The 17681-nt window shown below is 46.0% G+C and overlaps 1 protein-coding gene and 1 pseudogene across 1 annotated transcript in view; one reads left to right on the top strand and one right to left on the bottom strand.

The window, feature by feature from the left end:
* The window catches only part of LOC139419375 (F-actin-uncapping protein LRRC16A-like), a 211833-nt gene that overhangs the window by 58089 nt on the left and 136063 nt on the right, over positions 1-17681 (bottom strand). The window contains exons 16-19 of the mRNA XM_071169322.1: positions 6754-6858; positions 3930-3999; positions 991-1072; positions 481-580 (exon numbers count right to left, since the gene is read on the bottom strand). Of these exons, the coding sequence (XP_071025423.1) occupies positions 481-580; positions 991-1072; positions 3930-3999; positions 6754-6858 (357 nt within the window). The remainder of the gene's footprint in view (positions 1-480; positions 581-990; positions 1073-3929; positions 4000-6753; positions 6859-17681) is intronic.
* On the top strand, positions 13978-16502 carry LOC139418767 (zinc-binding protein A33-like; annotated as a pseudogene).

Genomic DNA, 17681 nt, shown 5'->3' with positions numbered 1-17681 from the left:
ATGTGTTGTGTGTTTGTTAAGGGATGTGTTGTGTGTTTGTTAAGGGATGTGTGTTTGTTAAGTGTAAGGGATGTGTTGTGTGTTTGTTAAGGGATGTGTTGTGTGTTTGTTAAGGGAGGTGTTGTGTGAATGCTTCCATCTCCAGCCAGACAGTAAGGATGTTGGTCCTGACCCAGCCCTCCCCCAGTGCTGACCAAGCCCTCCCCCAGTGCTGACCAAGCCCTCCCCCAGTCCTGACCCAGCCCTCCCCCAGTGCTGACCCAGCCCTCCCCTAGTGCTGACCCAGCCCTCCCCCAGTGCTGACCCAGCCCTCCCCCAGTGCTGACCCAGACCTCCCCCAGTGCTGGCCCAACCCTCCCCCAGTGCTGACCCAGCCCTCCCCCAGTGCTGACCCAGCCCTCCCCCAGTCCTGACCCAGCCCCCCCCAGTGCTAACCCAGCCCGCCCCCAGTGCTGACCCAGCCCGCCCCCCCCATCGTACTTGGACTTGATGTTGTTGAAGTTCTTCCCCAGTGAGAGGTGTCGGATGGATCGGTTCTTGGCCAGCCACACCAGCAGAGTGGACAGGTCAGAGTCCAGACCTGGAGGAAACACAAACCAATCATCTAAAAAGGCATTCTGGGAGCCAAAGCAGTGACACACCCGATTCAACCAATCAGCTAATCACAGTCTTTAAATAAATCATGATATTAGTCGAGTCAGCAGCACTACTGGGTTGGTTGGGCTGGAGGAAAAGCCTACAGCCAGACACCCACACAACCCTATATACCCAGACACCCACACACCCCTATATACCCAGACACCCACACAACCCTATATACCCAGCCACCCACACAACCCTATATACCCAGCCACCCACACAACCCTATATACCCAGCCACCCACACAACCCTATATACCCAGCCACCCACACAACCCTATATACCCAGCCACCCACACAACCCTATATACATCCCTGCTTTTTAAACTGCATTCCCTTGTCTTGTCTTACCGTTGTCAGAGATATCCAGACTGGAGATGTTGGGGAGCTCAGCGATGCATCCCTCCAGGATCTGTGACCCCCCAGACCTGAGCTGTCAATAGAGAGACAAGATGAGATATGAGAAACAGAACAGCAGCATCCCTAGGGCTGGGATAACAATAGATGTAGATAGAGAACAGCAGCGTCCCTAGGGCTGGGATAATAATAGATGTAGATAGAGAACAGTAGCTTCCCTAGGGCTGGGATAACAACAGATGTAGATAGAGAACAGCAGCGTCCCTAGGGCTGGGATAACAATAGATGTAGATAGAGAACATTAGCTTCCCTAGGGCTGGGATAACAATAGATGTAGATAGAGAACAGTAGCTTCCCTAGGGCTGGGATAACAATAGATGTAGATAGAGAACAGTAGCTTCCCTAGGGCTGGGATAACAATAGATGTAGATAGAGAACAGTAGCTTCCCTAGGGCTGGGATAACAACAGATGTAGATAGAGAACAGCAGCGTCCCTAGGGCTGGGATAACAACAGATGTAGATAGGGCTGGGATAACAATAGATGTAGATAGAGAACAGTAGCTTCCCTAGGGCTGGGATAACAACAGATGTAGATAGAGAACAGCAGCGTCCCTAGGGCTGGGATAACAACAGATGTAGATAGGGCTGGGATAACAATATATGTAGATAGAGAACAGCAGGTTCCCTAGCTGGAATTATTGCAAGGGGTTAACAGTAGTTATCAGTAGTTAGTCAGGGTAATACTTACACAGTGACCAAGCTTAGAGCAGCATTAGGGGGAGAGAACAACACACATCAGAGATATACAGGGGCCAGTAAGTAGCTAGCTATTAGAGGGAACAACAACACACATTAGAGATATACAGGGACCAGTAGCTAGCTATTAGAGAGAACAACACACATCAGAGATATACAGGGACCAGTAGCTAGCTATTAGAGAGAACAACAACAACACACATCAGAGATATACAGGGACCAGTAGCTAGCTATTAGAGAGAACAACACACATCAGAGATATACAGGGACCAGTAGCTAGCTATTAGAGAGAACAACAACAACACACATCAGAGATATACAGGGACCAGTAGCTAGCTATTAGAGAGAACAACAACAAGACACATCAGATATATACAGGGACCAGTAGCTAGCTATTAGAGGGAACAACAACACACATCAGAGATATACAGGGACCAGTAGCTAGCTATTAGAGGGAACAACACACATCAGAGACATACAGGTGCCAGTAGCTAGCTATTAGAGAGAACAACAACAAGACACATCAGAGATATACAGGGACCAGTAGCTAGCTATTAGAGGGAACAATCCTCTGGCTAGATCATCCACATACAATTAGACAAGAGTATTTATCCCAAATGGCACCCTATTTCCTATGTAGTGCACTACTTTTGACCAGGACCTATTGGGTTCTGGTCAAAAGTAGTGCACTTACATAGGGAATAGGGTGCCATTTGGGAATCAGTCAAGAACACATATAGTACTGTAGCACACAGTGAGACTGCTTCAAACCAATGGTTCATTATTACACCCACAAAGACGGAAAGGCAAGAGATAATTTAGTAGCTCAGCAGCGGTTTAAAATGTGAAATGATTTTGCTAACTGTGGTTCCTGCTGCAGTGGTATTCAATGAATCTGTGGAAAGACATCTTTAGTAGATTAGGGCATGGGGGAGAGAGAGAGAGAGTGTGTGTGTGTGTGTGTGTGTGTTTCTGTGCATGCATGTGTGTGAGTGCGTGACATAATTAGCCATTTCTATTCAATCTCCTTCCTGTTCCTCTCTTCTCTCTTCTCTCTCTTGCTTCACCAAGTGATCCATTATATAGAGTTATAGTAGACTCATCAGGTATATTTGGAGAGGAGGAAGCTATAACAACAGACAGAGCTATGGGATGTTCACTCCAAAAACCATCAAGGCCAAAGCTAGTGCACATTTTAGAATTCTTAAACTGACGAAAAACATTCAGCTAAACGTCACATATCTGGACCAGAACATTCAGCTAAATGTCACATATCTGGACCAGAACATTCAGCTAAATGTCACATATCTGGACCAGAACATTCAGCTAAATGTCACATATATGGACCAGAACATTCAGCTAAATGTCACATATCTGGACCAGAACATTCAGCTAAACATCACATATCTGGACCAGAACATTCAGCTAAACATCACATATCTGGACCAGAACATTCAGCTAAATGCCACATATCCGGACCAGAACAAGAGGTGGATTCTTGCTTTAGCAGATCTGCTAATGTTTTTAATGTTACATATTAGGACATGAAGAGGTCATTGACATATAGTACTATAGTGAAGAGGTCATTGACATATAGGACTATAGTGAAGAGGTCATTGACATATAGGACTATAGTGAAGGGGTCATTGACATATAGGACTATAGTGAAGAGGTCATTGATGTATATATAGTACATTGATAAAACAACTAAAACACTTTTCCTCTGTCGTTATCTCACGCTGACTAATAAAGTTGTCTTTCATATCTATTTCCACAACTGAAAAGCTAAATACATTGTGTTTACATGTCTTGCTAAAGGGCCTAAAAACAATCTTATTCGTTATTTGACAAAACAGAGTAATTTTACAGATCTGTGGGAAGGTGGAGGTAATTATCTCTCTCTGTTCTTCCCTCACAGCAGCTGAGGTCTAACAACACTTCCTGTAGCCTCTCTGTGTTCTTACCTCACGGCAGCTGAGGTCTAACGACACTTCCTGTAGCCTCTCTGTGTTCTTACCTCACAGCAGCTGAGGTCTAACAACACTTCCTGTAGCCTCTCTGTGTTCTTACCTCACAGCAGCTGAGGTCTAATGACACTTCCTGTAGCCTCTCTGTGTTCTTACCTCACAGCAGCTGAGATCTAACAACACTTCCTGTAGCCTCTCTGTGTTCTTACCTCACAGCAGCTGAGGTCTAACGACACTTCCTTGATGTTGGGGTTACTAGCCAGACCGAGCAGAAGAGCTCTGCAAGGAAGACAACAATATTGTTTAATACATTTCAGGCAGACTCACTATTGGTTAGGTTTATAATAGAGACTAACAATGAATAATACTATTTTACAGGATGAAGAATCCAGTCTAGTTTATGGGATGAATAATCCAGTAGAGTTTATGGGATGACGAGTCCAGTCTAGTTTATGGGATGAAGAATCCAGTCTAGTTTATGGGATGACGAGTCCAGTCTAGTTTATGGGATGAAGAATCCAGTCTAGTTTATGAGATGAAGAATCCAGTCTAGTTTATGGGATGAAGAATCCAGTCTAGTTTATGGGATGAAGAATCCAGTCTAGTTTATGGGATGCAGAATCCAGTCTAGTTTATGGAATGAAGAATCCAGTCTAGTTTATGGGATGAAGAATCCAGTCTAGTTTATGGGATGAAGAATCCAGTCTAGTTTATGGGATGAAGAATCCAGTCTAGTTTATGGGATGAAGAATCCAGTCTAGTTTATGGGATGAAGAATCCAGTCTAGTTTATGGGATGAAGAATCCAGTCTAGTTTATGGGATGAAGAATCCAGTCTAGTTTATGGAATGAAGAATCCAGTCTAGTTTATGGGATGAAGAATCCAGTCTAGTTTATGGGATGAAGAATCCAGTCTAGTTTATGGGATGAAGAATATAGTCTAGTTTATGAGATGAAGAATCCAGTCTAGTTTATGGGATGAAGAATCCAGTCTAGTTTATGGGATGAAGAATCCAGTCTAGTTTATGGGATGAAGAATACAGTCTAGTTTATGGGATGAATAATCCAGTCTAGTTTATGGGATGCTGAGAGAGTGAAATATACACTGTGTGTACAAAACATTAGGAACACCTGCTCTTTCCCTGACATAGACTGACCAGGTGAATCCAGGTGAAAGTCACTTGTTAAATCCACTTCAGTCAGAGTGAACGGAGGGGATGAGACAGGTCAGAGAAGGTTTTATAAGAGTTGAGATAATTGAGACATGGATTGTTTGTCACATGGGATGACGCTGGAGAGACGAAGCAGGTACTAAAACATTTCATAAATAACGGACATGGAACGAGACAGGAACAGGAACAGCGTCAGCAAACAGGAAACACAAACAAAAGACAATCAAAGCAGAAGTGGGGAACAGAGCTGGGGAACTGATAAATATAGGGGAGGTAATATAACAGGTGACGAGTGAGACCAGGTGAGTCCAATATCGCTGATGGGCGTGACGAGGGAAGGCAGGTGTGCGTAATGGATGATAGGAGTGCGTGATGCAGGGCAGCCAGGCGCCCTCAAGCGCCGGGGGGGGGGGGGGGTGACATATTTTATGTATTCAGAGGGTGAATGGACAGGACAAAGGCTTAAAGTGCCTTTGAACAGGGAGTGGTCATAGGTGCCAGACACGTTAAGAACTGCAACGCTGCTGGGTTTTTCACGCTCAACAGTTTCCCGTGTGTATCGAGAATGGTCCACCACCCAAAGGACATCCAGCCAACTGGACACGACTGTGGGAAGCATTAGAGTCAAAATGGGCCAGAATCCCTGTGGAACGCTTTCAACACCTTGTAGTCCGTGCCTGACGAATTGGGCTGTTCTGAGGGCAAAAGGGGGTGCAACTCAATATTAGGAAAGTGTTCTCTATTGTAGCTCTATTTCCTATTAGGAAAAATATATATATTGGAGGGGAGCGTAAGAGAGAGAAGAGACACAGAGAGAGAAAGAAGGAGATGAGAGAGAGGGAAAGTGAGAAGGAGGGACAGAAGAGATTGAGACAGAGGGGGGGGAGAAAGACGGAGACAGAGAAAGACAGAGACAGAGGAGAGAAAGACAGACAGAGGAGAGAAAGACAGATGATAGAAAGACAGAGAGAGGAGCGAAAGACAGAGAGAGAGGTGAGAAAGACAGAGACAGAGGAGAGAAAGACAGAAAGAGGAGAGAAAGACAGAAAGAGGAGAGAAAGACAGAGACAGAGGAGAGAAAGACAGAGAGGAGCGAAAGACAGAGACAGAGGAGAGAAAGACAGAGAGAGGAGCGAAAGACAGAGACAGAGGAGAGAAAGACAGAGAGAGGAGCGAAAGACAGATAGAGGAGAGAAAGACAGAGACAGAGAGAGAGGAGAGAAAGACAGATGAGAGAAAGACAGAGACAGAGGAGAGGAGAGAAAGACAGAGAGAGGAGAGAAAGACAGAGAGAGGAGAGAAAGACAGAGAGAGGAGAGAAAGACAGAGAGAGGAGAGAAAGACAGAGACAGAGGAGAGAAAGACAGAGAGAGGAGAGAAAGACAGAGAGAGGAGAAAAAGACAGAGACAGAGGAGAGAAAGACAGAGAGAGGAGAGAAAGACAGAGAGAGAGGAGAGAAAGACAGAGACAGAGGAGAGGAGAGAAAGACAGAGAGAGGAGAGAAAGACAGCGAGAGGAGAGAAAGACAGAGACAGAGACAGAGGAGAGAAAGACAGAGAGATGAGAGAAAGACAGAGAGAGGAGAGAAAGACAGAGAGAGGAGAGAAAGACAGAGAGAGGAGAGAAATACAGAGACAGAGGAGAGAGACAGAGACAGAGGAGAGAAAAACAGAGAGATGAGAGAAAGACAGAGTCAGAGACAGAGACAGAGGAGAGAAAGACAGAGAGATGAGAGGAAGACAGAGAGGAGAGAAAGACAGAGAGAGGAGAGAAAGACAGAGAGAGGAGAGAAATACAGAGAGATGAGACAAAGACAGACAGAGACAGACAGAGACAGAGGGAGCATGGTTAGTCTGCTCACTTCAAGGCCTCTGGAGGGAGTTTGGTTCCTGAAAGGTTGATGCAGCTGAGGGCCACGGCGCTGCTGAAGAAGTGCTTGAAGGATGGAGGCACATCTTTGCCTTTCCTGGAGACAAACAGAAGAGAGGATAGTAAGCCCAGGCAAGAGACGATACCTGAGAGGCCATAGTATAGTAGCCTTGTGAACCACAGTTGAACGCTGCTCTCCCGTTTCCTTTCACTTGCAGTGAAACAGAATGTGACCAATCAGGATGTGTTGAACGAGGCCAATAGTGTAGTATACAGGGAATACTGTCACAGCTAGGAGATATTAGGCGAGAAACCCAGTAGCCCTGATATGGTTACAGTCTTCATTATTATGGTGTATAGAAACCCAGTAGCCCTGATATGGCTACATTATTATGGTGTATATAAACCCAGTAGCCCTGATATGGAAACAGTCTTCATTATTATGGTGTATAGAAACCCAGTAGCCCTGATATGGAAACAGTCTTCATTATTATGGTGTATAGAAACCCAGTAGCCCTGATATGGATACATTATTATGGTGTATAGAAACCCAGTAGCCCTGATATGGCTACATTATTATGGTGTATATAAACCCAGTAGCCCTGATATGATTACAGTCTTCATTATTATGGTGTATAGAAACCCAGTAGCCCTGATATGGAAACAGTCTTCATTATTATGGTGTATATAAACCCAGTAGCCCTGATATGGCTACATTATTATGGTGTATATAAACCCAGTAGCCCTGATATGTCTACATTATTATGGTGTATATAAACCCAGTAGCCCTGATATGATTACAGTCTTCATTATTATGGTGTATAGAAACCCAGTAGCCCTGATATGGCTACAGTCTTCATTATTATGGTGTATATAAACCCAGTAGCCCTGATATGGAAACCGTCTTCATTATTATGGTGTATAGAAAGCCAGTAGAATCCTTTTTATAAAACACAGCAGCTTGTCCTCCACTCCCACACCCTCCCTTATAGGCTATCTCTGTCCCCAGAGAGACTGTGATAGGCTAGCTCTGTCCCCGGAGAGACTGTGATAGGCTAGCTCTGTCCCCGGAGAGACTGTGATAGGCTAGCTCTGTCCACAGAGAGACTGTGATAGGCTAGCTCTGTCCACAGAGAGACTGTGATAGGCTAGCTCTGTCCCCAGAGAGACTGTGATAGGCTAGCTCTGTCCCCAGAGAGACTGTGATAGGCTAGCTCTGTCCCCAGAGAGACTGTGATAGGCTAGCTCTGTCCCCAGAGAGACTGTGATAGGCTAGCTCTGTCCCCAGAGAGACACTGTGATGGGGTAATGATGTGAGGAGAGACACTGTGATGGGGTAATGATGTGAGGAGAGACACTGTGATGGGGTAATGATGTGAAGAGAGACACTGTGATGGGGTAATGATGTGAGGAGAGACACTGTGATGGGGTAATGATGTGAGGAGAGACACTGTGATGGGGTAATGATGTGAGGAGAGACACTGTGATGGGGTAATGATGTGAGGAGAGACACTGTGATGGGGTAATGATGTGAAGAGAGACACTGTGATGGGGTAATGGTGTGAAGAGAGACACTGTGATGGGGTAATGATGTGAGAGGCACTGATGGGGTAATGATGTGAGAGGCTGTGATGGGGTAATGATGTGAGAGGCTGTGATGGGGTAATGATGTGAGAGACTGTGATGGGGTAATGATGTGAGGAGAGACACTGATGGGGTAATGATGTGAAGAGAGACACTGTGATGGGGTAATGATGTGAGAGACTGTGATGGGGTAATGATGTGAGGAGAGACTGATGGGTAATACAGATTTAAACAAACAAACATCTCTATCCTTGAACCATTACCCACTACTACTGTAGGTAATCTGACTGATCTGCAAAGAGGGTACTCTGTCTACAAATCAATCTCCAGTTGTTTGACAAATAAGAGTTAGAACACTGAGAATAGAACACTGAGAACATAACACTGAGAACATAACACTGAGAATAGAACACTGAGAACAGAACACTGAGAATAGAACACTGAGAATAGAACACTGAGAATAGAACACTGAGAATAGAACACTGAGAACAGAACACTGAGAACAGAACACTGAGAATAGAACACTGAGAATAGAACACTGAGAATAGAACACTGAGAATTGAACACTGAGAATAGAACACTGAGAATAGAACACTGAATAATGGTTCTAACATGCACTACACATCATTAGTGATGTCCGATATCTTCTGTTCAGTTCAGTGAGGACAGGATGTGGTTTCACAGTAATCATATGGTCTGTTCAGTTCAGTGAGGACAGGATGTAGTTTCACAGTAATCCTTTTCTGGTTACCATACCTCTATTTCCCCCATTTTAATGGCATCGGACCGAGGCTCTGCATCTGTCCTCGTGCTCCTAGACCTTAGTGCTGCTTTTGATACCATCGATCACCACATTCTTTTGGAGAGATTGGAAACCCAAATTGGTCTACATGGACAAGTTCTGGCCTGGTTTAGATCTTATCTGTCGGAAAGATATCAGTTTGTCTCTGTGAATGGTTTGTCCTCTGACAAATCAACTGTAAATTTCGGTGTTCCTCAAGGTTCCGTTTTAGGACCACTATTGTTTTCACTATATATTTTACCTCTTGGGGATGTTATTCGAAAACATAATGTTAACTTTCACTGCTATGCGGATGACACACAGCTGTACATTTCAATGAAACATGGTGAAGCCCCAAAATTGCCCTTGCTAGAAGAATGTGTTTCAGACATAAGGAAGTGGATGGCTGCAAACTTTCTACTTTTAAACTCGGACAAAACAGAGATGCTTGTTCTAGGTCCCAAGAAACAAAGAGATCTTCTGTTGAATCTGACAATTAATCTTAATGGTTATACAGTCGTCTCAAATAAAACTGTGAAGGACCTCGGCGTTAATCTGGACCCTGATCTCTCTTTTGAAGAACATATCAAGACCATTTCAAGGACAGCTTTTTTCCATCTACGTAACATTGCAAAAATCAGAAACTTTCTGTCCAAAAATGATGCAGAAAAATTAATCCATGCTTTTGTCACTTCTAGGTTAGACTACTGCAATGCTCTACTTTCCGGCTACCCGGATAAAGCACTAAATAAACTTCAGTTAGTGCTAAATACGGCTGCTAGAATCCTGACTAGAACCAAAAAAGTTGATCATATTACTCCAGTGCTAGCCTCTCTACACTGGCTTCCTGTCAAAGCAAGGGCTGATTTCAAGGTTTTACTGCTAACCTACAAAGCATTACATGGGCTTGCTCCTACCTATCTCTCTGATTTGGTCCTGCCGTACATACCTACACGTACGCTACGGTCACAAGACGCAGGCCTCCTAATTGTCCCCAGAATTTCTAAGCAAACAGCTGGAGGCAGGGCTTTCTCCTATAGAGCTCCATTTTTATGGAACTGTCTGCCTACCCATGTCAGAGACGCAAACTCGGTCTCAACCTTTAAGTCTCTACTGAAGACTCATCTCTTCAGTGGGTCATATGATTGAGTGTAGTCTGGCCCAGGAGTGGGAAGGTGAACGGAAAGGCTCTGGAGCAACGAACCGCCTTTGCTGTCTCTGCCTGGCCGGTTCCCCTCTTTCCACTGGGATTCTCTGCCTCTAACCCTATTACAGGGGCTGAGTCACTGGCTTACTGGGGCTCTCTCATGCTGTCCCTGGAGGGGGTGCGTCACCTGAGTGGGTTGATTCACTGATGTGGTCATCCTGTCTGGGTTGGTGCCCCCCCCCCCCCCCCCCCCCTTGGGTTGTGCCGTGGCGGAGGTCTTTGTGGGCTATACTCAGCCTTGTCTCAGGATGGTAAGTTGGTGGTTGAAGATATCCCTCTAGTGGTGTGGGGACTGTGCTTTGGCAAAGTGGGTGGGGTTATATCCTTCCTGTTTGGCCCTGTCCGGGGGTGTCCTCGGATGGGGCCACAGTGTCTCCTGACCCCTCCTGTCTCAGCCTCCAGTATTTATGCTGCAGTAGTTTATGTGTCGGGGGGCTAGGGTCAGTTTGTTATATCTGGAGTACTTCTCCTGTTCTATTCGGTGTCCTGTGTGAATTTAAGTGTGTGTTCTCTAATTCTCTCTTTCTCTCTCTCGGAGGACCTGAGCCCTAGGACCATGCCCCAGGACTACCTGACATGATGACTCCTTGCTGTCACCAGTCCACCTGGCCGTGCTGCTGCTCCAGTTTCTTTCAACTGTTCTGCCTTATTATTATTCGACCATGCTGGTCATTTATGAACATTTGAACATCTTGGCCATGTTCTGTTATAATCTCCACCCGGCACAGCCAGAAGAGGACTGGCCATCCCACATATGCTCTCTCTAATTCTCTCTTTCTTTCTCTCTCTCGGAGGACCTGAGCCCTAGGACCATGCCCCAGGAATACCTGACATGATGACTCCTTGCTGTCCCCAGTCCACCTGACTGTGCTGCTGCTCCAGTTTCAACTGTTCTGCCTTATTATTATTCGACCATGCTGGTCATTTATGCACATTTGAACATCTTGACCATGTTCTGTTATAATCTCCACCCGGCACAGCCAGAAGAGGACTGGCCACCCCACATAGCCTGGTTCCTCTCTAGGTTTCTTCCTAGGTTTTGGCCTTTCTAGGGAGTTTTTCCTAGCCACCGTGCTTCTACACCTGCATTGCTTGCTGTTTGGGGTTTTAGGCTGGGTTTCTGTACAGCACTTTGAGATATCAGCTGATGTACGAAGGGCTATATAAATACATTTGATTTGATTTGAATCTAGAGAGAAGCCTTCCAACCCATTGAATCTGACACTGATATCAATACACTAACATCAACAAGGGCAGTCCAGGCTGACATTACATTCAGCAGAGCAGAGTCAGAGTTTTACTGTGCTGCCTGACCTCAGTGACCTCCTAAAGAGTGATGCATCTGGGGTCAAATGTCAGCTGACGGATGGCCATCATCATGTAGCCCAAGGAATTGACTCTTCTCCTCCTGTAATTTGGAGATCGAAAATTGCTCACAGGACTATTCTAACCAAAGTTGACTGTTTCCTTAACTTTGGAAGTATATATATATATATATATATATATATATATATATATATATATATATATATATATATATATATATATATATATATATATTCAGGTTAATTCACGGAACTGACTGGCTAAGCAACCATGCAAAATGTTAAATCTCTTCCCCTGTCTGTGAGAGCAGAGCGGTGGGCGTTTCAGTGTAGGGGGCTGTGAAGTGGATAGACATCTCAGTGTTGAGTTCCAAGGGTGTGAAAAGAGCTCTGTCCCAGGATCAGCTTGTGAATGTATGAGAGACAGAGAGAGGTGAAAACTGCAGCGGAGGCAGAAACAGGATTGGCAGATTGTTGATGTGTGTGTGTGTGTGAGACAGAGAGAGAGGTGAAAACTGCAGGGGAGGCAGAAACAGGATTGGCAGATTGTTGATGTGTGTGAGACAGAGAGAGAGAGAGACAGAGAGACAGAGAGAGAGGTGAAAACTGTAGGGGAGGGAGAAACAGGATTGGCAGATTGTTGATGTGTGTGAGACAGCGAGAGAGGTGAAAACTGCAGGGGAGGCAGAAACAGGATTGGCAGATTGTTGATGTGTGTGAGACAGAGAGAGAGAGAGAGATAGAGAGACAGACAGAGACAGAGAGAGAGGTGAAAACTGTAGGGGAGGGAGAAACAGGATTGGCAGATTGTTGATGTGTGTGAGACAGAGAGAGAGGTGAAAACTGCAGGGGAGGCAGAAACAGGATTGGCAGATTGTTGATGTGTGTGAGACAGAGAGAGAGAGAGAGAGAGAGAGAGACAGACAGAGACAGAGAGAGAGGTGAAAACTGTAGGGGAGGGAGAAACAGGATTGGCAGATTGTTGGTGTGTGTGAGAGAGAGTGTGTACACACCTTGTTTATTTGTACACACCCTAGGGCTGGGTGAGTGACAGAGGAGGGAGAATGATGAAGGGAGGAGGAAATAATATATTTATAGATTTTTAAACTCTTATTTTACCAGTTAATTTGACTGAGAACACATTTACAGCAACGACCTGGGGAATAGTTACAGAGGAGAGGAGATGAATGAGCCAATTGTAAACTGGGGATGAGCCAATTGTAAAAAGGTGTCCATGATGGTATGAAGGCCAGATTGGGAATTTAGCCAGGACACCGGGGTTAACACCCCTACTCTTACAATAAGTGCCATGGGATGTTTATTGACCTCAGAGAGTCAGGACACCTGTTTAACGTCCCATCCGAAAGACAGCACCCTACACAGGGCAGTGTCCCCAATCACTGCCCTGGGGTGATGGGATATATATTAATTTTTTTAGACCAGAGGAAAGAGTGCCTCCTACTGACCCTCCAACACCACTTCCAGCAGCATCTGGTCTCCCATCCAGGGACTGACCAGGACCAACCCTGCTTAGCTTCAGAAGCAAGCCAGCAGTGGTATGCTGCTGGCATGGGATAGAGGGAGGAGAGGGATGGATAGCTGTTTTGCTAAGGCATTAAAAACTGTTACCCCATAACGCCTGCATTCAGATCGTTCTCTTCCTGCTACACAAATCAGGAAGTTGAACCAATCCTTATTGGATGACGTAAGGTTCCTTGATAACAGTCATCGCTGTTAGGGACACCTCTGATTGGCTGATCAGGGTTGTACCCACTCCTGGTTACCTGTAAACCCTGCCTTTGGCTCACATGATGAGGGCAAAGTGCAGGTCAGAGGGTAAAGTGCAGGTCAGAGGGTAAAGCTGAGTAAAGATCAGTACTGTAACATTAATCTCTCTGGTGTTCAGCTCTGTTGGATCCACAACATTTGAATTTACATGGTAAGAGAGAGAGAGAGAGAGATTAGGAGGACGTATCATCATCAGAACTGTCATCTCCGTGTGTAGCTTCACTGTTGGGTGGATATTGTGGACGTAGGACTGTATTTCAGTGGATTACTTTCTCTTGAAAAGAGGAAATTGTCGAGAGAAACTGAACGTATTCTTCAGAAGTTGTTACGTAACAGGGAGTGGCACTGTGTGAGAAAATGGCCTCCAAACGTTCTCTTCCCGAGGAGGATTTCTCATGTCCTGTCTGCTGTGGCATCTTCAGAGATCCTGTCATTCTGTCCTGTAGCCACAGCTTTTATAAAGCCTGTGTGGAATTATGCTGGAAACAGAAGGAACCACGGGAATGTCCAGTTTGTAGGAGAAGATGTCCTATGATTGAACCTCCCTGTAACCTGGCTCTGAAGAACCTGTGTGAGGCCTTCTTACAGGAGACGAGTCAGAGAGCTTCAGCTGGGTCTGAGGTAGAAGAGAGGGGAGTCAGAGAGCTTCAGCTGGGTCAGAGGTAGAAGAGAGGGGAGTCAGAGAGCTTCAGCTGGGTCTGAGGTAGAAGAGAGGGGAGTCAGAGAGCTTCAGCTGGGTCAGAGGTAGAAGAGGGGAGTCAGAGAGCTTCAGCTGGGTCTGAGGTAGAAGAGAGGGGAGTCAGAGAGCTTCAGCTGGGTCTGAGGTAGAAGAGGGGAGTCAGAGAGCTTCAGCTGGGTCTGAGGTAGAAGAGAGGAGTCAGAGAGCTTCAGCTGGGTCTGAGGTAGAAGAGAGGAGTCAGAGAGCTTCAGCTGGGTCAGAGGTAGAAGAGGGGAGTCAGAGAGCTTCAGCTGGGTCTGAGGTAGAAGAGAGGAGTCAGAGAGCTTCAGCTGGGTCTGAGGTAGAAGAGAGGGGAGTCAGAGAGCTTCAGCTGGGTCTGAGGTAGTCAGAGAGCTTCAGCTGGGTCTGAGGAGTCAGAGAGCTTCAGCTGGGTCTGAGGTAGAAGAGGGGAGTCAGAGAGCTTCAGCTGGGTCTGAGGTAGAAGAGAGGAGTCAGAGAGCTTCAGCTGGGTCAGAGGTAGAAGAGGGGAGTCAGAGAGCTTCAGCTGGGTCTGAGGTAGAAGAGAGGAGTCAGAGAGCTTCAGCTGGGTCTGAGGTAGAAGAGAGGGGAGTCAGAGAGCTTCAGCTGGGTCTGAGGTAGAAGAGAGGAGTCAGAGAGCTTCAGCTGGGTCTGAGGTAGAAGAGGGGAGTCAGAGAGCTTCAGCTGGGTCTGAGGTAGAAGAGGGGAGTCAGAGAGCTTCAGCTGGGTCTGAGGTAGAAGAGAGGGGAGTCAGAGAGCTTCAGCTGGGTCTGAGGTAGAAGAGGGGAGTCAGAGAGCTTCAGCTGGGTCTGAGGTAGAAGAGGGGAGTCAGAGAGCTTCAGCTGGGTCTGAGGTAGAAGAGGGGAGTCAGAGAGCTTCAGCTGGGTCTGAGGTAGAAGAGGGGAGTCAGAGAGCTTCAGCTGGGTCTGAGGTAGAAGAGGGGAGTCAGAGAGCTTCAGCTGGGTCTGAGGTAGAAGAGAGGAGTCAGAGAGTTTAACCTTTAATGAAACAGCAGGGCACATGAAGAGTCAGGTCCAGCACACAGAGAAACAGATTAGGAAAGAGTTTGAGAAGCTTCACCAGTTTCTACGAGATGAAGAGGCAGAAAGGATAGCTGCACTGAGGGAGGAAGAGGAGGCCAGGCTAGCTGCACTGAGGGAGGAAGAGGCAGCCAGGCTAGCTGCACTGAGGGAGGAAGAGGAGGCCAGGCTAGCTGCACTGAGGGAGGAAGAGGCAGCCAGGCTAGCTGCACTGAGGGAGGAAGAGGAGGCCAGGCTAGCTGCACTGAGGGAGGAAGAGGAGGCCAGGCTAGCTGCACTGAGGGAGGAAGATAAGCAGAAGAGTCAGATTGATGAAGAAGAAGATTGAAGAGAGAAAGACATCATCACTTTCAGACTCAATCAGAACCATAGAGGAGGAGCTGAAAGATGAAGACATCTCATTCCTGCAGAACTTCAGGACCACAAAGGAAAGATCCCAGTACACACTGCTGGATCCACAGCTGGTCTCAGAAGTTCTGATAGACGAGGCCAAACACCTGGGCAACCTGCAGTCCAGAGTCTGGGAGAAGATGCAGGGGATCCTCACATACACTCCTGTGATTCTGGACCCCAACGCTGCTTCCCCCTGGCTTTCTCTGTCTGATGATCTGACCACTGAGATACACAGGCACTAAACAGCAGCTCCCTGACAACCCAGAGAGATTCATGAAGTATTATAGATGTTCTGGGATCTGAGGGGTTCAGCTCAGGGAAACACAGCTGGGAAGTGGAGGGTGGGGGACCACAGTCACTGTGAGAGAGTGTGGTCTGTGGCTAAAGAGGGTGTGGCTAAAGAGTCCCTTGACAGGAAGGGGAAGGGGTGTGCATCACCACAGGATGGGATCTGTTGTATAGAGCAGCAGAATGGTACCATTAAAGAAGGAGGAGGTGACATCATCAGTCTGAAGAGGACATCCCAGAGGATCAGAGTGCAGTTGAACTACGACAGGGAGGAGACATCCTCAGTCTGAAGAGGACATCCCAGAGGATCAGAGTGCAGCTGAACTACAACAGGGAGGTGACATCATCAGTCTGAAGAGGACATCCCAGAGGATCAGAGTGCAGCTGAACTACGACAGGGAGGTGACATCATCAGTCTGAAGAGGACATCCCAGAGGATCAGAGTGCAGCTGAACTACGACAGGGAGGGGAAGGTGTCCTTCTACGACCCCAAAGACACACTAAGCTCCACTTATAAAGACACATTTACTGAGAGACTGTTTCCATACCTTGGTATGGGAGAGACTGCTGATGACAACAACCCTGATATTCACATCTGCCAATCAAAGGTGTCTCTGACAGTGATGCCATCCCAGTAAGGTGTGCGTTTGTGTACGCGTACGAGCGTGCCTGCATGTGGGTGAAATGTGTCAGTTTCAGTGGACATTATCAGGAGATATTCTTTAAACAATACAGATCATACCCATACAAACGACCCCCCCCCCGAGATCCCCCTGCTCACCCCCCACCCCTCCACCTCCAGACCCCCCTGCTCACCCCCCACCCCTCCACCTCCAGACCCCCCTGCTCACCCACCACCCCTCCACCTCCAGACCCCCCTGCTCACCCACCACCCCTCCACCTCCAGACCCCCCTGCTCACCCACCACCCCTCCACCTCCAGACCCCCCTGCTCACCCCCCACCCCTCCACCTCCAGACTGCCCTGCAAACTTGACTCAAATACGATTCCCTCAAGATTGTTCTGATGTCCAAAAGATTTCACATCGACATTTTGTGATATAAAACGTTTAAGTTTCATGTATTTGAAAATATCTACATTGATCAATCCAAAATCGCTTTTTTAATGCAGTCATGGAAATACATGTATTTCCTATTACCAAGTAATGTATGGTTTCCATGCTTTAGTTTTCCATGTGTAACCAATTTATCAGTGGATTCTGAAAAGCTCTCCAAGGATTGTTCCAGAAGGTTGTGTTTTTAGGGAGGGATATTGGTTCTTGTTGAATACATTTCATTTTCTTCCATATTGTTCTAGTGTTCCATATTGTTCTAGTGTTCCATATTGTTCTAGTGTTCCATATTGTTCTAGTGTTCCATATTGTTCTAGTGTTCCATATTGTTATAGTGTTCTATATTGTTACAGTGTTCCATATTGTTATAGTGTTCTATATTGTTATAGTGTTCCATATTGTTCTAGTGTTCCATATTGTTCTAGTGTTCCATATTGTTCTAGTGTTCCATATTGTTCTAGTGTTCCATATTGTTATAGTGTTCTATATTGTTACAGTGTTCCATATTGTTATAGTGTTCTATATTGTTACAGTGTTCCATATTGTTATAGTGTTCTATATTGTTATAGTGTTCCATATTGTTCTAGTGTTCCATATTGTTATAGTGTTCCATATTGTTCTAGTGTTCCATATTGTTATAGTGTTCCATATTGTTCTAGTGTTCCATATTGTTATAGTGTTCTATATTGTTACAGTGTTCCATATTGTTATAGTGTTCCATATTGTTATAGTGTTCTATATTGTTA

The sequence above is a fragment of the Oncorhynchus clarkii genome, chromosome 2 (assembly GCF_045791955.1).
Source record: "Oncorhynchus clarkii lewisi isolate Uvic-CL-2024 chromosome 2, UVic_Ocla_1.0, whole genome shotgun sequence".
In the NCBI taxonomy this organism is placed as follows: Eukaryota; Metazoa; Chordata; class Actinopteri; order Salmoniformes; family Salmonidae; genus Oncorhynchus; species Oncorhynchus clarkii.
Note: the sequence above shows the minus strand (reverse complement) of the source record. Positions and strands in the feature narration are given on the sequence as shown.